The 23184-nt window shown below is 43.3% G+C and overlaps 1 protein-coding gene across 6 annotated transcripts in view; it reads left to right on the top strand.

The window, feature by feature from the left end:
* Positions 1-23184, top strand: part of TEAD1 (TEA domain family member 1 (SV40 transcriptional enhancer factor)) — a 274377-nt gene that overhangs the window by 10970 nt on the left and 240223 nt on the right. For 4 of the 6 annotated variants that reach the window (XM_010830608.1, XM_010830606.1, XM_010830607.1 and 1 more), the window contains exon 1: positions 5635-6266. The exons of 1 other annotated variant lie outside the window; for it this stretch is intronic. In XM_010830608.1, the coding sequence (XP_010828910.1) occupies positions 6246-6266 (21 nt within the window). In that variant the 5' untranslated portion in view covers positions 5635-6245. Of the gene's footprint in view, positions 1-5633; positions 6267-23184 lie in introns of those variants that run through there. One more of the 6 variants, XM_010830605.1, reaches the window with a different exon arrangement.

The raw sequence follows: 23184 nt of genomic DNA, 5'->3' as shown, positions 1-23184 counted from the left end.
AATAAATTTATATTAAAAAAAAGAAAAAAAAGGATGTGTGAATTATATCTCATAGAAGAAGGTAAAGCACAGTGCTCCCAGAATTCCTTATGTGGTGAGTCCATTTGTTTAACTGGTCAATTAATTAAGATTGATATTCAGAGCGATGACTTAATAAGAGTTTATATCTCTTTTACTTTACTGGTGTTAGTGTGGAGCCTAAAGGTATCAGTTAGAACTATCTACAGTGGAAAATTTTTTTACTTACGAAAGTATAACTTCAGTGTTGAGGGATGACTCGCTTCTTAATGATAAATGTTGACCATGTTAACCACCCGTATGGCTTACAGTTTAAACATCTGTGAACTAAATGCTAGAGGATAAGTAAACTAGGAGATCACAAGGGAAAGAGACCTGGAAGGCATGTGAGGCCACAAGTCAAGTCGTGAATCTGATTTGTAAGTTGATTTAAGATAGGGATATAGATTAATTTATACTTCAAGTTTCAGGCTGTGCTTTGCCCTTTTTTTTTTTTTTTTTTTATAATTTTACCTTGGGCTTTTTTGTTGCTGTGTCCTCTGACCAGATGCACAGTGTCATAATAACTGTCTGTGGTGGTTTTATTCATTTATATTACCAAAGGATTGTTCTCTACTGCTCTTCGTGGCTGTGTAACTTCTTGCCTGGCATGGTCCTGGTTTGTTCTGCTTGTCATGGCACAATCTTTAATAGTACCCTCGTTTACTCAAGGTGTTCCAGTTTGGAGGATAAACCATATGATCATCCTACTAACAGGAGCTGATGAGGAAGCTGGCTAACTCCCTTCAATTAAGCAGAATAGAGAGAAAAATCTCAAGCAGAAGAGTTCTGTGGTACCCTGTATTGAGCTCATAACAGTGTTATTTTTGGAGTGTTCCAGGCTGTTTCTGAGCTTCAACAGAGGGGAATTTCAGAGAACAACTTTGGTTATAAACCTGTGCTAGTTTCAATAAATTGTTTCAAACCCTCTGCTATTCTGTGGATCAATTCATAACAAATTTAAAAAAGCGTCTCATCATTCATAAGAATGATTCAGCTCTGTTTCATTTCCTTTTGGAATTGCAAAGTTCAGAAGTTTTTCCCAGTGGAATTCTGACAGGTTTGTACTGTGTGAAATTTGGGGATTTCAGATTACAGATTTTAGAAACTAGTCTTGGAGCTCTTGACACTCTTAGGTTTCAGACCTGCTCATCTTTGTTCCTTGGGAGACTGTGTAATGACATCCTGTGATGTGCCTAAACACACTGGAGCGGGTATCCACAGGGAACTGGTTCCAGGACCTTTGCAGGTACCAAAACCCTGTGGGAAATGGCAGGTTTTTTGCATCTAGCCTACACACATCTTCCAGTATACTTTAAATCATCTCTTTAGATTGCTAGAGACTTCCCAGGTGGCACAGTGCTAGAGAGACTACCTGCTAATGCAGGAGACACAAGAGGCTTGGGTTTAATCCCTGGGTTGGGAAGATCCCCTGGAGTAGGAAATGGCAACCACCTCCAGTATTCTTGCCTGAGAAATTCCATGGACAAAGAAGCCTGGTGTGCCACCGTCCACGAGGTCTCAAAAGAGTCGGACACTACTGAGCGCACACACAGCCCAGCACAATACCTGATACAGTGTAAATACTACGTAAGCAGTTGTCAGTAGGGTGTAAATATTATACTGAATGTAAATAGTTACCACCTTGTGGCAAATTCAAGTGTGTTTTTGGTAAACTTTCTGGATTTTTTTTCAAATTTTTTCGATTTGGGGTTAGTTGAATCTTCAGATTTGGAACCTGTGGATACAGAGAGAAGACAGAGTGGAATCTTAAAAATTTAAGAAATTTTAGAACTTTGCCCAAAACCAAAAATAATTGTAAGGACACTGCTCAATTCCAGATGGTTCTTTTGACAACACTATTCAGTTAGTTATTTTATCATGTGCTTTAGGCAGTAACTTGGCCAGGTGTTGAGTTTGAAAGAATGGCTTCTGGCCTTCACCGTTGAGAACTGGGAGAACTGTTTCTTCGTTGGAGCAGTTCACTGGGAGAAGGCATTTGAGAGTCCCTCCAGGGCTAGGATCTTGGTCCCTTCACTTCCAGCTGTAAGGGTTAGATAGCCCCTCACTTGGCTCTTCCTGTGACCTTGGGGAAGTCGCTTGAAAACTCTTTGCTTTCCCTTTCTGGGAAGATACTGCAGCCTACTTTTGAGCTGAGCTGTAGATTAAAGAGATAAAATGTTAGAGCCTTAGGCCGAAAGGTCCTGGAGGGGTTGTTATCTGAGTCATCCCCAAACTCCCCACCCAAATCGGGGTTTTGTGGAGGAGGAGCCATACTGCTGAGTTCACTCCACAACTCAGTTGTTCTCACTCTTTGATTTATGCTAATTCCCAGGCCACCCTGGGAGAATTTGGATAAGAAAGGAAGGCTGACAGGCCAGGTTCTGTCTTGAGCCCATTCTTCAACATTACCTTATTTAAACCTGAGAGCTTTATTTGTGGTTGAAGAAAGTGAATCTCAGAGAGGGTTAGTAACTTGCCCAAGGTCACACAGCCAGATGAACAGGGCCAAAATTTGATGTCAGTTCCTAGATCCCACGGACTCCACAGCTTTCAGGCTAACAAAAGACTGCATATTAAGCACTTGTGGCATTTGTTAAGATAGATTGTGACACTGAAACAGAAGTAGACTTGCACTCTTCTGGTGTATTTGTGCAGAGTACTTAATGCTTTATTTTGTTTTGTGTTCTTGATGGCCCATTTAACCCATGTTTTCAAAACAAACATGTAAATGTTGGGTGTGACCCACTCCAGCCTTTACTCGGGGATCCCCCGGCTCCTCATGTTGAGAGCGGGCAAGATTCTCTTCTCCCTTTTAGTGTCAGTCTTCAAAGCCTGGGGGTGGGATGAGGGGAGAAGGGCGGAACCTCTCCCCTGGCTCCCTGGGCTTCTGTTGTTCATTCTCTGTCGTGTCTGACTCTTTGTGGTCCCATGGTCTGCAGCAAACCAGGCTGTCCTTCACCATCTCCCTGAGCTTGCTCAGACTCGTGTCCATTGAATCAGTGATGCCATCCAAACATTTCATCCTCTGTCGACCCCTGCTTCAGCATCAGGCCTTCCAGTGAATATTCTGGGTTGATTTCCTTGTTGGGGACATGGAGGGAGAAGCAGGTCTGGTTTGGAGCTCTGGGCCTGGACCTGCCAGTTTATCTGGTTTTTCTTTGGAATGTGCTCTGCAGTTGAGCTGCAGAAGCTGGCCTGCAGGCAGAGATGGTTAGCCCCCTCTACCACCCTGGAAGCCTGGATGTGGAAATACCCTCGTGCTAGGGGTAGAGTTGCTAGGTAGATGACCTTGACTTGACCCCTTGATAGTGGGATTGCTTGGGAACATGGGAGATACAGGTGAATCTCTCCCCTCCCCACCCAGGTGACCAGCTGGAAACTATGTCTTAGCCTGTGGAATGTGATGGACAGTGGCAGGGGCAGAAGGGCAAAGGGAGTTAACCGCTCTGTTCAGTTGTTGTTGTTCAGTCGCTAAGTTGGGCCCGACTCATTGCAACCCCATGAGCTGCAGCATGCCAGGCTTCCCTGTCCTTCACTGCTTCCCAGAGTTTGCTCAAACTCATGTCTATTGAGTTGGTGATGCCATCCAACCGTCTCATTGTCTGTTGTCCCCCTTCTCCTCTTGCGTTCAATCTTTCCCAGCATCAGGGTCTTTTTCGAATGAGTCGGCTCTTCCTATCAGGTGGCCAAAGTATTGGAGGTTCAGTTTCAGCATCAGTCCTTGCAGTTAATATTCTGGGTTGATTTCCTTTAGAATTGACTAGTTTGGATCTCCTTCCAGTCCATGGAGTCCAAGCAGTCCAAGCCCTTAATAAATCAGGTCTCTGAAATAGATAATAAGGACTTTGAAATGGGATTGCCAGTGGGGTTGCTACCCATCTTTGATATCTTGGTTGGCTTTTAGTCCAAGGTTATGGGATGGTTATGGGATGGTTGATACTGTCTTACTTTTGTTCACCTAATTCTGGTGACTCTGAATTAGACTAAATTCTGGGCTAAAAGGGGTCGGGGCCACTGATGGCCAGGACTTGTGCTCCGGTCTTCCCCTCCTTCCCTGTACTGGTTTGCCCACTTCTTACAGCTGTCGTATACCCAGTGCCTTTTGGGTACTTCTGCTCTTGGCTATTTTGGTGTTTCCCTGACTTGGTGTAGATCTCACTAGCACTTTATATATTTTGCAACATAGCCTAAAAGCATGGCTTTGAAGTCAGACCCAGTCCCAGTTATGCTTATTGGCTATACGGTCTTGGGGAAGATGATTTAATCTCTCTGGGCCTCTGTCTCTTTATCTGAAAAATGAAAATATTAAGATAAAGTGAAGTATGACAGAGTATGACGAACAGCCCACAGTGGGCTTCTCCACGGGTCGTCCCAACCCATACTGATGTTTCCTGCTTCCTCTGCCCTCCAGTCCCTGGTCCAAGACCTGAGGGTTTTGTCCTATCCAGAACACCATTCTGACAGGCGCTCATTTATTTGCTTTTCCATCTTCCTCCTCTGGGTTTAGTTTTAAGCTTTTTTCCAGCTTCTCTTCGAGCTGGATTTCCTGCTCTGTTTTTCTCTCTTCAGACAGTTTCCCTTTTGCTTTCATATTTTCACACACGCACACAGAGACACAAAACATGCTGTCCAGTTTTTTCACCCTTTCTCTTCTGCTGTTATCATTTTGAAATCTAAAAGAGACTGCCCCTTCAGTTTCCTAGGTTTCACCAAAAATGGTTAGCGGCAGAGCACCACTTCTTGATTTTGCTGTCTTCTTGCATTGAGAGCATTGGATCTCTTGGCTTAGAGTGTTACTGGCACTCTTAAGAGTTACTGTTTTGAAAAGGCTTAACTCATTCTGATTCTTACTACGTTTATGAATTTGTGGAATTACACACATTTCTTCCACTTACCTATTTGCTTCTGGGCAACCTCTTTATTCTTTTTGAACCCCAGTTTCTCACTTGTAAAATGGACATGCTAGTGCCTTTCTCATGGGTTATAGTGAGAGTTAGCTGAGGGCTTGCATGTTGCCTGGCAGAATGTACCATTAAAGTTATCTGCTGATTATAGTTATGGCTGTGATTACCATCACCTGGTGGCTAAGAATTAAGAGTGCCAAGTATCTCTTCCTTTCTCTTAACTTGAAGGAAAAAGACAGGAACAGTATCTTATTATTTTTATTATTTTAGACTTTCACAATTTTTATTGTGCAAACTTGAGTAGAGGACAGTGAACCACCCTGGACCATCATCGCTTAGCAACAGTTTTCAACCCCTGGCCATTCTTGTTTCTTTCAAATCCCAGCATCCTCTCCCACATATTATTTTGAAACAATCCCAAAATGTCAGACCATGTTATTTGTGAAGTTTTCAGTATATATTTTAAAAATTATGACTTTTAAAGAAAGACCAACTGTTGGTGTTTAAGAAACACCACTTCCTGGTGCTTTAGTAGCTGATACTCCACAGTCCCAATGCAGTGGGCCTGGGTTCGATTTCTCTTTAGGGAACTGGATCCCACATGCCACAGTGAAGACCCAGCATGGTCAAATAAATTAAAAGAAAAACAAAAACAAAACTGCAATATCATCACACTAACATTTTAATCCTGATTGATTACTTAATATAAAATATCTAGTGAGGCTGTAAATTTCCTGTTCGACTCATCAGTGTTTTCTCATAGTTGGTTTGTTTAAATCAGGGTCCAGACAGAATTGAAGGTTATCTTTAGTTGTTCTGTTTCTCAAAACTCTTTAAAGATTGTGTCTCTCTTTTTTCACTCTTTACAGGTGATTTGTTAGAAAAGCCTTGTTTCTCTTGTAGAGTTTCTCTCATTCTGGAATATGCAGTTGCATTCTCTTGGTGGTGTTTATCCTGCTCCACTGTCCTCAGTCTCTCCTATAAATGGGAATTTAGACCTAGAAACTTGATCTGTTTCAGGTTCAAGGTTTTGGGGTTTTTTTTTTTGTTTTTTTATGACAGGAATATTTCATAACTAGTAATCTGCCAGGAGGCACATGATGTCCAGTTGTCTCTTTCTTTGTGAGGTTAGACACTGATTTATGACCTGTGCCTGTATCTGTTGTTTCACACCGGCTTCGTAAACTGATCATATTCCAGTTCTCTTGTTCCTACTTCATTTATTAGCCAAGATTCTCTCATGGAAACGTTCTGTCATCAGTTGTTTGGTTAATCTGGCATATGGTTGCACAGAAAAAGCAGGTATGTGGTTTTCTTTTTTTGTTTCTTTTAATATCATTATGCAGTTGTAGATTTTAAATTATTGGATGCTTTGACTCCATTGTAGTTTCCTCTTGCATGCATGATGATATTGTTGGGGTCAGTTTACAGCCCCCTTGGACTGTAGCCCACCAGGCTCCTCTGTCCATGAGATTCTCCAGGCAGGAGTACTGGGGTGGGTTGCCATGCCCTCCTCCAGGGGATCTTCCTGATGCAGGGATTGAACCCATGTCTCCTGCATTGCAGGCAGATTCTTTACTGCTGAGCCACTGGGGAAGCCCAGTTTCCTCTTACTGATGTTCGCATTATAGAGTCTTTGGGCCAGGGGAGTATCTTTAGTTGGCTTCTGTGTCCTTTTGATGTGACCCTTACAGTTTTAGGTAGCAGCTTCCTTGCTGTCCTGTGTCTTCTTGTGTATTCTTGGATTTAGAGTGAACCAAATTCTGCAGAACTTTGATTCCTTTTGGTAGGAAATGCTATTTCAGAGCTACATCTTGGGTAGGGTCTCTATTACCCCCTAACCCCCTTCAGAAATGGATCCCACCTACTATGTCAACTTTTTGATTCATGGTAAAATCTTTCTTTGCACATTTATCTCATGCTTGGCTCCTTTGGCTCTCATTCTACATTTCTGTGCTTGGGCTTGTCATCTTGTCCTTTTCTCCCTTAAGAAAAAGACCAAACTGAAAAATTCCCCCAGGCCAGTTCATGGTTTGACTCTCATGTTGAAGGCCAGAGCTCACATTAATTTAGGCTTCACAGAAGACTTTTAATCATTGCCTTCAGTCCTATCTCCCTGATGGTTTGTTCTGCACCTTGTTTAAATAACCAGAAGGTGAGAGATTCCTTGTCTTATTACCACTCTGAGCCATTCAGACTGCAGGCTATATTTTGATGATATTGTTGGGGTCGATTTTACATGCCTGTGTTTGAATAAATGCTTGTTGAATTAAGTTTTGTACTTTTCTTTTCTGAAATGTTTAAAATAGAATATATTTAGTCTCTCACTCATTTAAAGAATTTATCACTAATACATTATTTTTATGAGCTAAAAAATTTTAAAGCTCTGTAATTTTAGGCAGATTTGTTTATTGGAGTCCTAGATGGAACACAGCTATTGTTGGAATAGCTGCCATTGTCGGAATACAGTAGTAAACCTTTAAGTCTAAAATGAGTGTTTTTTTGTTTCATGAGTCTCCTGTTAGACTTATTTTTAGTAATTTCTATCTTTCTATCTGGCATTTCTATGTTTTCGTAATTCTATCTGTAATTCCATTACTAATTTAGTAATTTCTCTCTGGCATTTTGGAAATTGTTTGATGCCCAACGCTGGTGCAGCGCAGAACATGCGCTTTGGCGGGGAAAAAAGAAATCTCATTTTTAAATACATCTACAGTGCTCTCTTCAGAGGTTCCATTTAGGCCTGGAGTTTCAGCTTCAGTAATACTTTTTTTGTTGGTGGCAAAACAAAGCCGAATGCATTCACAGTGCAGCCAACACAACCTCACAGCAGTGACTAGCACTGAAATTATCATCATTCATGACATCCTAGGAAATTAACCAGCATCCTGTCCTGTGAAATTTTGGATACTCATTTAACATCTCGCCCCACCACAACCCCTTCCCACCTTCCCCCTCCTTCACCCCCCACCCACTCTCTGCCCCCCCGCCCTCCCCTTTTTTTAAAGCACCAAGCTTCATTTAATGGTTCATCTGTATTAAGTACAGTAGAGTAGGGGCTTATTCCCTTCCTCTTCCTCCAGGGGTACACAGAGAGGGCGAGGGGTCTTGTAATTCACAGGCAGGCCTCCATGCCCTGAGGTTAAACTGGTTTCACAAAGGGAATTTTCTTTATGGTCCTGTGGCTTCCTAACACAGTGGAGGCTTCAGGAGGCAAGTGGTAAAAGCTACCAAAGAAAAAGCTGGACTGGAGCCACTGACGTCATGTCAGTAAATCTGCTGGAGGAGCCCAGCTGGGTAGTGCCTGCCAGGCAGCCCTTGCACTTTGGCCTTGCCTGGTCAACTGGTCTTACTGCTTCTTCCATCCCCGCACCCTCCCCTTCCCCCACAGCATTCTATCCCCCCACCCCCTCATCCCTTTCTCCCATTTTGTTTTTTTTCCCCTCTTCCCTCTGTGTGACTGGGCAACTGGACTTGTGTTGAAACCTGAAATTGTTTGAAAGCCACCCCTGAAACTCATCCTGATCTTAATGCCCTTAGGGGAAGGACCGGGGCAGGGAAAACCCAAGGGCTGATGGGCCAGGAAGGCTTGAAAGCCTTTCCTTAAGTGGGACTTTTTTTTTTTCAATTATTTATTTGCCTGCACCAGGTCTTAGTCGCGGCCTATGGAATCTTTAGTTGCAGCATGCGGGATCTAGTTTCCTGACCAGGGCTCATACCCGGGCCCCCTGCTTTAGGAGTGTGGAATCTTAGCCACTGGACCACTAGGGAAGTCCCTGTAGGGGAACTTCTTGATGATGAATGAATCTATAGGGACTTCATGGGGAGCAGTCAGAGGTACCAACTCCCGACAACTTTGAGAGTGGTTTGCTTTTCAGGGTGTGTGTGTGTGTGTGTGTGTGTGTGTGTGTGTGTGTCTAGTGGAGGAAAGAGAAGTCTGGTCAGAGGATGGGTGGAAATACTGAGTTGCAGTCTTCCTGTAATGGATGATTTAAGAGAATGAGTTCCACCATGAGCCCTTTATTACCTATTACTCACTGGTCAGCTAACCCTGAACTCTCCCTGGTTTGCAGTTGTAACAGTTAAATCTAGAACTACATGCTGCTTTCCGACTTTGGTTTTTTCGAGTCACCGCTCCAGATGCGCCTAAATTAAAATATTGCCGTGCTAAATCTATTTTTACATCTAGGAGAATGACATCTAAAAATAAACCTTATCCCACCTGTTTTTCACTTTTGGGAAGTTTGGCTTCCCAAGACTTGTGCTACCAAGTCACAGCCCACAGATCAGGCTTTTGATCACAGCTTCCAATATGAAGTCCACATTCTGCTTTTCCTGCTGTGGGTGTGATATTTTCATTGTTTCATTAGCCATTGTCCTCCTGTTTATTTTGCTATGAATATATTCATTTGTAAATAAGGGTGAAGCATGGGTTCAGAGTGGTTTTGAAGTTCCTGAGTCTTAGGGTCAGAAACATATTAAAAGTAGTATCTTATCCATGAATCATTAGATGAGTCAGTTCCTGAAACCACTACAAGCCTCATAGTTCTTGGCTACAAGCAAAAGCAGGAAATCCAGGCTTCAATAACTTCCTTTCCCAGTCCTGGCTATAGTCGAGTTGGTGGTTAGGTTCTGCTGCCTGCCTTTATAAAGCAGTAGGAAGATATATGTCTGAGGAACAAAGACACTCGAGTCAATTTACTGAAAGTGTTTATTATTTGTGGTCTTGCTGTGAATGTCAGGCTGCATTGGCATACCCTGCCCTGCACAGCTCAGGCCAGGCAAGGCGGCTGGCTGGTCCAACAAGATGCCCCCACAAATGCACGGGGAATGTTTCAGGGAGCTTTAGTTAGGGTCCAGTGAGTCCTCAGACCTGAGGGCATGCAAGCAGACGTTAGGGGCAGAAAGCTCTGGAGTCCATATGTATAGCTGAGTATCCACTGCTTTTGTTTTGTTTGCCTTGTCGGGAGACAGAACAGAGAGGAAGGGAGGGGAGAACACGCGAGTGCCAGCCCGCCCAGCTCTAGCCCAGCTCTTGATCTTGCTTGCAGTTTACTTCCTTATGTACAGGGTTTTTTTTTTTTTTCTTTTAATTCCTTTTACAGTGTTTCAGGCCAGTCTTACTGACTTCAAAATCAATTTGATAACTCTTTTATTAAGTAGTGTAAAAAGTACGGGAGAAATGTGAAATGCTGCCTCCCAAAGTCATGGGTCTCTGTGCTCTGTGTTCTGTGTTTATTTATTCTCTTATGAGCAGCTTCCCCTCCTCTGCCTTGTCAAGTGGGCACAGACTCTGGTGTCTCTCTGTGCTTTTATGCTTTGCTTGTGAGTTTATGGACTTTTCCCGTCTTAAAAAAAAAAATCAAAGTGAGTGTGATGCATTTTCATTTATCAACGCTAATGTTCTTCCCCGATGTTAATTGGTGTTGCCTAGCTGGGGGGATTTGAGAAAGTGGGACTGAAACTAGACTTTTTTCTGCCAGTTTTACATGGAATCATTGGAAGCTCTGATAGGAGTCTAAAAATAGAGTGGATAGACAAATCTTATGAAAAAGATGAGGAAAGAGAAAAAAAAATGAAACCGTGAGCAGTCACTTTTTGGTGCCATCTTTTAACTTGAGCTTGTTTCCAATTCATAGCTGGCAATAGCTCAAAAAGGTCAAACTCTATTTCAGCCTTTATAAAGGCTAAAGTAAAAGGAAATGCAAAAGTTTGCCTGCCTTCTTAATGAAGCCTGGCTGATTCAGAGCACAGCCAGGCTGGTGGGTGCCACTTTGTTCTTACTTGTCATTTGTATTTTGTGTTTGGGTAATTCTCTCTTCAACTTCAGTCTGAGTTAAGAGGTTCTGATGAGCTTTTGAGCAAGTTGGACTCGTTTTGATTTCAGAGGTTAGACTGAAAGTCATAATATCTGACTTTGGTTTTCCAAATTTCAGGCTTGTCCAAAAAAACCCCCTTAGTCCTAGGTGAGTCTGTTAGGAAACCACTGGAAATATATTTCTCTTATTAATGTGTGAAGAGTAACTGTCTAAACTTGGAAGAGATTTTTTCCTTATGTTGTGAGAAATACAAATCCAATTATTTTTATTTGTCCTACATTGATCTGAGAGTTAACTTCTTTTTAATGTAGCTTTCAGGATGGGAGTGCAGACTGAAGCTTGAATTGCTTACCGTCTCTGGACCAAGTTGTTCAGGGCCAGGGATTGATTCATTAATTAAAATCAATGTAAATGGATTTGTAAGCCTCCTGTAACAGATTATCTTATTAGCAACCACACAGAGCAGCCCATGATCTGGGAGGAATGTGTTTGTTGCCCTAGGTGCAATAGACCTCCCACTGATGGACTCTTTGGGTCTACTTTATGAGAAACCCAGAGGCTTTTGTAAGGAAAGAGCCTTGCTTAACCTTTACAGTGAACAAATTCTTCCTGTGAAAAATGATTTTTAGTATGCCTGCCCCAGAAGGCTTTAGTTCCGTGTGTGTGTTTCTCTACCATGACTGCTTCTCTCCCCCACCTTTACAGTCATGATTCAAGGACACTTCCGTGTATTGGCCAGGTTCGGCCCGTTTCCAGGCAAGATTCCCGCCAAAAACCCTCCTCTAAAGAGAAAAGGAGAAACCAGAAATAAATTCCTTTTTGATAACAACAAAGTGCTTTCTTTCCTCCGACTCAAGCGACCAACAGGCAAAGTACAAAGAAGACATTTATCTGTTATTTGAGGATCTGGCTTTACAGCTGTGCTTCCTTGGAGTGATGATAAGACAAGATGGTACCTTTGGGGAACCTTGTGGTTTTAACAAAAGTCAAAGTTCATGAAGCCGTTGCCATTTCTATTGTTTTTTGTAATTGCGCTGGACAGGTAGATACCCTCTATCCTTAGAGCAGCTCTCCCACCTCTTCTCTGCTGTCTGGATCAAAGGGGGATGTCTTACCCAAGCTGAGTTGAATTCTGTCTCCTGAATATTTTGGGATTGAGACAACAATCCTAGTTGGTCTTTGACGCTCACCCTACAATTCTGGGAAAAGTCAACAGAGGAGTCGCTGTGTGACCCATGGGTATACAGAAGCATGGAATGAAAACTGCTCTGCAGAGAGGAAAGAACAAAGTGGTTCTACAGAGGAGGAGATGAGAGATCTTGGGAATAGTCTCATTTCCGGATGGTTTTCCATTTCCTGGTTTCCATTTCCCATGAGGGCTGGCTGCAGTTCCTGATTCAGGGTCATTTGATAGACCCCTTGTCCTTATAATGAACCCAGGTTCCCCTACTCTTATGTGTTTTTTTTTTTTTCCTTAGGTTAGTGGGAGTGGGTTTCTGTTAATTGAAACCAAATGGCTGACTAGTTTGCTGGGAAACAAGTCCTGTGTAGTGCTCTGGAGAGGCCCTCCTCAAGAGTGATAGCGCATGGCTTCTGCTTGGTCTGCAAGGCAGGGCTGCTGCCCTGGACCCAGTTTTCTAGTTTGGATTCTGTTTTGAGGGAACTAACTAGGTCAAAACAATAAGGGTTACCCTCCAGGGAACCTGTGTTTTAGACTGGAACATTTCAAGGCCTTATGTAGGCCTTTCTGCTGGCTGGTTTGCCACTCAGATTTAGGTAATGCAGCAGCTTGATTGAAATGTGGCAGGTAAGGAATTTTCCCAGTCATACCCCAGGGCACTGAGGAGTTCTGGGTGGTTGAGCACCTGGAAAGAGGCAGGCCAGGTGTGTCATTAGACCTGGGTGCCCTGCCTGGTGGTGCCACCCCTTCCTTCCTCCCCTCCCATTGCTGATCAATGTGGAAAGCATGTGCTCGGTGCCCTTTGGCAGATGCTTGGCGATGATAAATCCAGTGTGTATATCGTGCACGTGTGTCAAGCTCCCTCTGTCAGAGAACTTTCCAGGTTCAATGGATTTTATTAGCAAATGGATCAAATAGCACACGCCTCTCTTAAGACCAATAAGATGTGTGTGTGCCCCTGGGGGTGGTGTAGAGACAGAAGGCCTGCTTTACCGGCTCTTCCCCAGGCTGGGGGGCTGTGGGGGTGGCAGTGTAAATGGACAGGAAGAAGGCTCAGGTGAGACTTCACTTTCAGAAATAACAAAGGAGAAGTTGTTGAAGGGGAGAGGATTTGTTTTGGAAAACCCTTACCAGGTGGATTAGGAGACATGTAATATTTGTTGGCATCTTTTTCAAATTTGAAGCCATTTTTCGTTCAGGCTTGATACAACATGTTCTACCTGTGGGTCTTTTTTGTTTTTTCTTTTATTTAACTGAGAAAGTTTGGAGACTTCTTCCTTTTTTTTTTGATGTGTAGTTGATGTATAATATATAAGTTACAGGTATATAAGAGTGATTCACAATTTTTAAAGGTTATATGTCATTTAGAGTTATTATAAAATATTGGCTATATTCTCTGTATTGTGCTATATATCCTTGTAGCTTATTTTATACATGATATTGATGGTTTGTTTCTCTTAATCCTCTTCTCCTATATTGCCACTACCCCTTGCCTCTTTCTGCTGGTAACCACTAATTTGTTGTCTATATCAGTGAGTCTGTTTCTTTTCGGTTATATTTACTAGTTTGTCGTATTTTTTAGATTCCACATATAAATGAGATCATACAGTATTTGTCTGTTTCTGTCTGACTTACTTCACTCTAGGTCCATTCATGTTGTTGCAAATGGCAAAGTTTTATTCTCTTTATGGTTGTGTAGTGTTCCACTGTGGGCTTCCCTGTAGCTCAGCGGTAAAGAACCCACCTGCCAATGCAGGAGAAGCAGGTTTGATCCCTGGGTCAGGAAGATCCCCTGGAAAAGGAATTGGCTACCCATTCCAGTATTCTTACCTGGAAAGTCCCATGGACAGAGGAGCCTGGTAGGCTGCAGTTCATGGGGTCATGAAGAGTTGGACACGGCTGAGCAACTTCACTTTCACTTTTCACTTTCATGCATTGGAGAAGGAAATGGCAACCCGCTCCAGTGTTCTTGCCTGGAGAATCCCAGGGACGGCGGAGCCTGGTGCGCTGCCATCTATGGGGTTGCACAGAGTCGGACACGACAGAAGCGATTTAGCAGCAGCAGCAGCCGCCGCAGCAGCGGTGTTCCATTGTGGGCTTCCCTGTAGCTCAGCAGTAAAGAACCCACCTGCCAATGTAGAAGAAGCAGCTTTGATCCCTGGGTCAGGAAGATCCCCTGGAAAAGGAATTGGCTACCCTCTTCAGTATTCTTGCTGGGGAAATCCCATGGACAGAGGAGTCTAACGGGCTACTGTCCATGGGGTTGCAGAGTTGGACATGACTTAGCGAGTAAATAACAACTACCATAACAGTATTCCATTGTATGTGTGTACACACACACACACACACACACACACACACACCATCTTCTTTAACCATTCATCTTTTGGACACTTAGGTTGCTTCCATATCTTGCCAATTGTAAATAATGCTGCTATGAACATTGGGGTAAGTTTATCTTTTTCAATTAGTTTTTTTTCAGATGTATGCCCAGGAGTGGAATTGCTGGGGTGACAGAGGATGAGATGGTTGGATGGCATTACTGATTCAATAGACATGAGTTTGAGCAAACTCTGGGAGACAGTGAAGAACAGGAAAGCCTGGCGTGCTGCAGTTCATGGGGGTCTCAAAGACTCAGACACGACTTAGCGACTGAACAACAATGGTAGTTCTGTTCTGTTTTCAGTTTTCATGTTCTACAAGTTTTGTTCATAGTGTTTAGTTTGTATATTTAGAAAGTGGAAACCCGGAGAATGTTTTTTCTTTTTTTTTTTCTTCTATAAATTGAGAAGAGGTGGGAAAGGGGGACAATGTAGATATTTATTGGGACATGGACATGAGGGGTTCAGACCGAGACAACGTATGTTCCCTATGTCACATACCTAATAAAAAGCATCTAAATTTTACATGATACTTTACAGTTTAAACAGTTCTTTCAATAGCATAACTTACTTAAACCCTTATAACCACTTGGTTTGTGTAAGTGAGGAAATGCAGTCTGAGAGATCAGGAGGCTAACCTAGACTCACACAGCCAGTAAGTGGTTAAACAGTGACTGGGTGAGCCATCACCAGGATGCCGCTTAATGCTTGTGGGCCTCCTCTGCTGTGTTCCCTCACCTTTGTCAGCCTCTATTGTAACAGGAGAATATGTGAGGATAAGGCTGCAGTGAGGTGACGTGAGCACGGGGTTGAGGGGGCTGAGAGTGGGAAAGCAGTGGTTTTAAACTACAAGTTCAGACAGGTCTCTGCAGTATTCAGAGCTCAGAAAGAGCAGGAAAGGAAAGGACTCACAATCTTGTCCACTGGACTTCAAACTAGGCTGAATACCTTTGTCACCTCAGGAGTTAGAAAAAAAACGACGCCATTTTTTTTTTTCCTTTTTTAAATGCGTAAGACATTTCCCCAGTGATTTCAGAGACAGCCTTTTGCATGCAAATGGAAAACCTAGAAACCATAAAGGAAAAGTTGATAAATCTGATGTAAAATTAATTTCTGCATGGAAAGTTATGTAACAGGAAATGACAAACTGGGAATGAATGTATGCAATTCCCCCCATATAATGTTCTGGTCACATTCCACCAGTTTGGGTATAGCAGTGTCTCCCTTTTAGATCATTTTGGTTAGTTTTTTTTTCAACAAGGGAAAATAAAATATTGTTGCGGAGAACTTTGGACTTATATTCTGAAATCCCTTACTGAAATTCACATCACCTGTTTATTAAACCCTTTCATTTTGGATACAAATACCCAACTTGTGGGCTTACCAATGGTAAAGAATCCACCTGCCAAAGCAGGAGACGCAAGAGACATGGGTTTGCTCCCTGGGCCAGGAAGATCTCCTGGAGCAGGCAGTGGCAACCCACTTCAGTATTCTTGCCTGGAAAATTCCAAGGACAGAGGAGCCTGGAGGGCTACGACTGAGTGAGCATGCATGCATACAACTTGTGAGCACCTTGTGGACAGGATTAGAATCCTCCTTCATTTTTGTAACTCTTAACATCTAGTTGCTTGATGAAAGCTCGAGTAGTGAGAGAAAAACCAAACTCTACCATGTATTTTAAAATTGTTAGAAAGGTGACATTTTATGTGTAGAGTGCAGTGGGAATCAGTTTTGCATATGTTTTAGTTTCTGCTGGCTTTCTTAAAAGCCACACTGATCTTAAAAAACTTTCCCTTCTGTGATGGAAGAATTTCTAGAAATTGTATTTCTTGACTCACATTTACTTTCCCCTCACTCTGAAATGAGAAGTGTGGGATATTTGGATGGCGTTGGTCAGTCATTTTAAACACTGCTGCTTTGGCTCTCTAGTTTGTGATTTCAGGTCTATATTTGGAATAAATTGAAACTCCAGTGCTCTTGGAGGCCTTTAACACATTTGCTGCCAAGGGGCTTGGTTTTGTAGATTTTATTTAGTTCAGTTGATTGTTTTCAAAATAATTTTTCTTGAAGAAACAATCACAGTATCTCCACTGGTTGATTCTGTGGTCATCTCCTTGAGCTCCATTCGAGATGATTTGAGAAAAAGCAAGTCTGTCTCTTAACACATCTTTGCTATATAATCTACCTTTTGAGCAACAAACCATGGCGCTTCCCCATGATGACCCTGTTGTCCACCCCTTTTGAATTTGTGTTTGCTTCTTCATGTGGACAGTGTACACTGTTTGAAGAGTGTGTGTACGCCCGTTGTGTTTTCTTTAATAAAACTGCGTTTATCCTTGTGTAGACAGATTGTGTTCTCTGAGTCTAAATTCTTAGAGAACACTGGGAGCTGTTTACTTAGATCTTTTTTCTTTCTTTAAATAAAGCGCTTCCTCTAGTTTATCAACTTTAAAACTGTTAAAAGTCAGCTGGAAAAGTTGGTTGCAGGGAAAAGGCCTTATTCTGAAGTGGTTTGAATTCAGTAACTGTATTTTGGAGGGAAGGCCTTTTATGTCCCCATAAGCCATGTCAGACAAAACAAAACTATAAAATAAGATACAGGCTAAGGTCATAAACCTAAATTAGACCCTTTTTTTTGATCTGGTAAGTCAGGTTTTGAGGAAAGAGGGAGGCTTGAATCCATGTGGTGTTGCTCTGTTAAAACACTTCACTGAGTTAGGGGCACAGTTGAGTAATAGGAGCAGATTGTGGATTCTCATTGTCTTTGGGCTTCAAAAAATGGGGAGAAATTTCAATTCACTTTATGCCAGGGTCTGTGTTGGGTGGTGGGTATCCAGAGAAGGAGGAGGACCATAGACTAGTTAAAGGAACTTTGAGGAACTCCAGAGTAGAGGGAGGGAGAGAGTTGTGTTAAGGGGGACTATTCCAGTCTTCTGTGATGAATGGTGTGATGGGGAGGCGTGGGGTCTGCTGGAGAAGAGACATGGGGCTGGGGCTTCTGAGTTCCTTCCAAAGGTACAATAAAGAGAACTTACATAGGGAATGTGAGCTGCTGATCTCTATGGCTTCCTGGACTATGTGGACTACCCTTAACATGAAAAAGATGAGTTTCTGTAAGAAATCCTATCCAACAAGTGACAAGATAATGCAGGAAATATAAACAAACACTTGGCTATAATGGAAGACCAACTTGCTGGAGGGCTGCCTGCTGCAACCTTGGGGGCTGGTCTTCTTGTCCCCATCTCTGGCTGACTCCAGAACTCTTCTTTTGATCTGCTTCAGATCAGATCAGATCAGTCGCTCAGTCGTGTCCGACTCTTTGCGACCCCATGAATCGCAGCACGCCAGGCCTCCCTGTCCATCACCAACTCCCGGAGTTCACTCAGACTCACGTCCATCGAGTCAGTGATGCCATCCAGCCATCTCATCCTCTGTCATCCCCTTCTCCTCCTGCTCCCAATCCCTCCCAGCATCAGAGTCTTTTCCAGTGAGTCAACTCTTCGGATGAAGTAGCCAAAGTACTGGAGTTTCAGCTTTAGCATCATTCCTTCCAAAGAAATCCCAGGGCTGATCTCCTTCAGAATGGACTGGTTGGATCTCCTTGCAGTCCAAGGGACTCTCAAGAGTCTTCTCCAACACCACAGTTCAAAAGCATCAATTCTTGGGCGCTCAGCCTTCTTCACAGTCCAACTCTCACATCCATACATGACCATGGGAAAAACCATAGCCTTGACTAGACGAACCCTTGTTGGCAAAGTAATGTCTCTGCTTTTGAACATGCTATCTAGGTTGGTCATAACTTTCCTTCCAAGGAGTAAGCGTCTTTTAATTTTGTGGCTGCAGTCACCATCTGCTTACAGGCTTTATAATCAGAGAGCTGGAGGAGATAGAGCCACCTGGTTTTTCCATGGGTTTCTTTTATCCCCAGGGCACCCCAGAATGGTGAATTCTGCTGTCAGCACTGGGGCCTGTCCCATGAACCAAACCCTGGGCGGGGTGTCTGGGAGGCAGGCAGTTCCAGATGTCACTGGTGCCAGCTTGCAGCTGTGCAGGGCAAGGATGTTGGAATTGATCCTCAGTCTTAGTCTGGGAACGTCATGGACAAGGTTCAGCAGAGTATCTCTTTTTCTTTGGGCTCCTTCCCTAGCCTGGTCCCTCATCACAACTCCCATCTGTACAGTTCGGTGGCCAAGTCCCCTGTCGTTTTTACTCCTCATAATGATGCTGAGTGTAGAAAGGGTAAGGAATGTTGACTCCGTCTTAGAGATGGAAGATTTGAGGCTCAGAGAAGTGCAAGGGTATGTAAGGATCAGAGTCCAGCACAGTGTAGTCCTCTGAGTCTTTGCCAAGTGCTTTTATGGCTGAGCAGCCCCTCCAGCAGCACTTCTTTTCTCCCAGGCTGCAAGCCTTTCCTCCCGCTCCGAGTTCTCTTCTGTCTTAGACCGGTTACTTCCTTTCCATCCCCCTTAAAGCTGCTCCCATCCTCTCTTGTCTGGATTACTGTAGTCATCTCGGAGATGATCTCCCAACTTCTGGGTGTCTCATGTGGTCACCGTCATTATCCAGTGATAACTTCTGTAGAAGTTTTTATTGGGGAACATTATTCTTACTGCTTTGTAAATTCATTTAGTGTCATAATTCTCTGAATTAGATAGTATTGTCATCCCCATCTAATAGATGAGGAAGTAAGTAGAGGCACACAGAAATTAAAAACCTTGTCCAGAGTTACACACCCAGTAGGTGTCAGGGCTGGCTGGCCCCAGTGGCCCTTAGCCACTATGGCTGGTCCTGGATTCTTGTTGCTCAGAAGCTTCCTCTTCCCTGCGTCGCTCATCACTCAGTCCAGAATCTCATTCTCCTGGGCCTGGTAGATGAGGCCCCCGCCGTGTGATTTCAGTATATCTTTCTAGCCTGGTGTCCTGCAGTGTGTCCTTCCAACAAATTGGATTTTCCTCATATCCCATAGGGGCTTCCCTGGTGACTCAGATGGTAGAGAATCTGCCTGCAATGCAGGAGACCCAGGTTCGAGGCCTGGGTCAGGAAGATCCCCTGGAGAAGGGAGTGGCAACTCACTCCAATATTCTCGCCTGGGGAATTCCATGGACAGAGGAGCCTGGCGGGCTACAGTTCATGGGGTTACAAAGAGACAGACAGGACTGAGCGACTAACACTTTCACTTTCATATCCCATACAGGCTTTAGTCATGCCGTCCCTCTACCAGAAAAGCTTCCCTTGGCAGAGAAGCCTCTGCCACCCATGCTGTTTGTGACATTGTGCTCACTGGGATTTCTATGCCCAGTCCAGAGGGCATCACCTGGCACCCTGGTTTGTAGGGCTCAAAGAAAGAGGAGCACCTTCTCCATCTGTCTTGTCTGTAAACCTCCTCCATTTCTCTGTGGATACTTCCTTCAGGAAGTCTCTTCCTTCTATACCAGAAGAAACCTTTACTTCCTTTGGCCCATCAATGCTTTAATCGCACTTTGCCCATCCAGCATGTTTTACTGGCTTTTGTAGGTGACCTTCCTCATGATCTATATGCTCTTTCAGGGTTCAGGATGTGGCTTGCACAGCCTTATGATCTCCATGGTACTTTGCATATAATAGACATTCAGAATGTATCTGCAGGGTGAGTGAATTCCGGGCCCCTGGGATTCAGTTACTGCATCCCTTGGAGAGCTGGGTGAGCAGTGTCCAGTGCGGTTTACCTGCAAGAGCAGCTGTGTATTGCATGGGCTCTGGGTTCTGCTTTTTATTGAATTTCTTCCCTCTTACAGCCAAGATCCTTCCCCTTTATTTCAAACCCAGTATAATGCAAATTTGTACAGCCATCTTATAAGCAAATTGGCTAAAACCCCAGGTATCCTGGAAGTCCAGTGACCTCGGACGTGCTTTTTAAAAACTGCATGGGTTTTAGTGCATGGAAAGAGTTATGTTAGAGGAACTCGACTCCTGCCAAGTTAGAGACATGTATTATATTTATCTTCTATTCTGGCTGAGTCGGCATTGTGGTTGGTTTGTTTGGGGAGCTCCCCTCCATGTACCTAGACCAGAGGAAGATGATGTATGTATTGGCCAAGCCTCCCGCTAAGCACAGGGAGGGTGCAGTGTGACCACTTGGTTTGGTATGCGGAATTTGCTGGAGGAGCAGCTCTTTGCACTTCACAGATGATTGAGGTGTCTGAGACCAGACGACCCAAATCGTACTAATCCTGCTGATGAGAAAGTCTTGCTGCTCCCTTGCAGCCTCCTGGCCAGCCACTCCCACCCACTGTTCCTCGGTTTCAGCCACACTCGACTGTCTCTTCTGGCTGCATGCCTTCACTTCCTCCTGCATCTACTGGGATATGTTCTTGCTGTCGTTCAGCTGGTGCTTCTCTCTAAAGAGAAGAATATGCAGCGTTTCACAGAAGCCTTCTCGACTCCTGCAGGTTAATACAACTAAGGCTTCTTTCCCTTCACTAGTTCCCCATCGCCTCCCCTACTTTGCCTTAGCATTGATTGCATTGCCCTCTATATCTTGGACCTACTCCATTCTCTCCTTCTGAGTCCCTTGAGGGCAGGAACTGAATCTTATCTGTGTATCCTGCCTGGTACACAGAAGCTCAGAGCGTGCTTGCACAAATCAAGTATTTGGATGTTATAGTCATAGTTAGCATTTGCCAACTGCTCTACCTGTTTGGTTAACAGAGGTGAGTTCTGGTGGTTGATAGTCACTCATTTTGGGTGTCTTCAGGTTACTTTTAAGGGTATGGAGGAATGCTCCAAAATAAAATATAATTAAGTGTATGTTAATGAAAACATACCCACGCATATGGCTTGTGAAGTAGACCTCCAGTGGATGTCTGCGATGACTGAGTTAACGCACAAGTGAGTGGATGAATGGGATGAGCCTCTGTCCTCTGGGAATGGGGAAAGGGTGGGAAGGGAGAAAGGGGCTGCAATCTTCACTGCTCTCGAAGCTGCACACGTTGCTCAGCTTGAAGGCTGAGGCAAGAGCTGAGCTGACAGAAACTCCCCCAGAACCCACATTTCTTCTTTCTCATCATTTCTGTTTTTGAGAACCAGCAGCTCTTGAGTATCACCTCGCATGTTCCTAGATCCCAAGGTTTTACCCTGTTCTTCAGAGTCCTAGAGTCCTACCACCAGATCTCAACATGGAACATGCACTGCAGCACCCGTCTTCACCTCACAGTCCTCCATGACTGTGACTGATATCACTGTGGAGTGATGCATGTGGAGAAGGACCAAATGCTCCCCCTGGTTAGTGAAATACCGGGGCTGGGTGACTCCTGCTCTTAGGATGCGCCCCAGTGGAAGTGTGAATGGTGGCGGTTGTCAACATTTTGCCTGCATCTGTATATGTTTATCTAGGCAAACATGAGAAAGACCAGTTTTTTTCCACCACTTCTGACACACACACAAGTGAAGAAAATTTCATCTTCTATTGTGAGAACAATGGTAGCAAAAATTGCCAAAGGTTGGTTTGTATACAGCTGTTACCAAAAGTTGTGTGTTGTAAATATATACAAAATTCTACTTATTCAGTAGATAACATTTTAGAATGATGCTGTACATGTAATATACAGTGTGGACCTTATTCTACGACATTGTCTTTTTATTTTTATTAGTTACTTGTAATGACATGGGTAATAATTCTTAGAAGTTTACTTCTTCATGCTGCAGTTTGTTGACCGCTCAGGGAAAGGTTGAGCTCCAGATAATTCAGATGAGGCAATAAATCACTTTTTTACATTTGTTGACGAAATCCATTACCTAAATCTCTCAAATATAATTTGGTACCCTCGCCTGTATCTTGCTGAAACTTTTACAATAAATTGAATGAGCTCCATTAGGCAATATGGGTTTGTGTTCTCACTGTGCGTATTTACAAAGGCTGGTATAGAGTGTCAGTGATGAAATCGAAACTTAGTTTGAACTTAGTGTGCGAAATGAAATAAATTTGACTCTTGAAATTTTGCATAAATATCTGTCAGAGCCTGGTACCAAGCATCTGGAGATTTTCAGAGCTGACCTCAGAGAATGTTGAATTATGTTCCAGGATACGTTTTAACAGTGCTTTCCTCCACAAATAAAAGCCTGAATTAGTCAGTGAAACCACTCTTCAGCTCCCTCCAAACTGAACATTTCCCAGTAAGACATGTAATCCAATTTGAAATAAAAATTTCCTATTGTCCTAAGTTTAGGCTTCTGGTTTAATTGTATGGATTCCTGAAGCTGTAAGGAAAAGGTTAAATAGGTATCACTTGAATTATTTTTGAATCAGGATTTTGTATTCCTGATTTATATTCCTTTATATTTTCTATATTCTAGGAAAAATAAAAGGGAAATATATTAGATGCTTTATTTGGAATTAAACTTACAATCATGAGAGCAGCCTCACTGTGTTTATAATAAATAATTACTATAAGAAATTCAAATACCACTTTTTGCCTATGTTATATTTTGGGGGAGTATGTAAATTTTCCTTTGACAGAGGGTGATTCTGCTGTTAAAAACCATTACCATGATGGAGTTCCCTGGTGGTACTGTGGATAAGAATCTGCCTGCCAAAGCAGGGAACACGGGTTCGATCCCTAGCCCAGGAAGATTCCAACTTGCCACATAGCAACTAAGCCCATGCACTACAACTGCTGAGTTTGTGCTCTGGAGCCTACGCTCCACAACGAGAGAAGCCACCACAATGAGAAGCTCTTGTACTGCTGCAAAGAGTAGCCCCTGCTTGCTGCAACTAAAGAAAGCCTGCACGCAGCAACAGTGACCCAGTGCGGCCGAAAATAAATAAATTAAAAATTAAACCAAACAAAACACCGCCATATTTT

Source organism: Bison bison, unplaced genomic scaffold (assembly GCF_000754665.1).
Source record: "Bison bison bison isolate TAMUID 2011002044 unplaced genomic scaffold, Bison_UMD1.0 scf7180017864518, whole genome shotgun sequence".
Lineage (NCBI taxonomy): Eukaryota > Metazoa > Chordata > Mammalia > Artiodactyla > Bovidae > Bison > Bison bison.
This window is presented reverse-complemented; position numbering and strand designations above follow the sequence as displayed.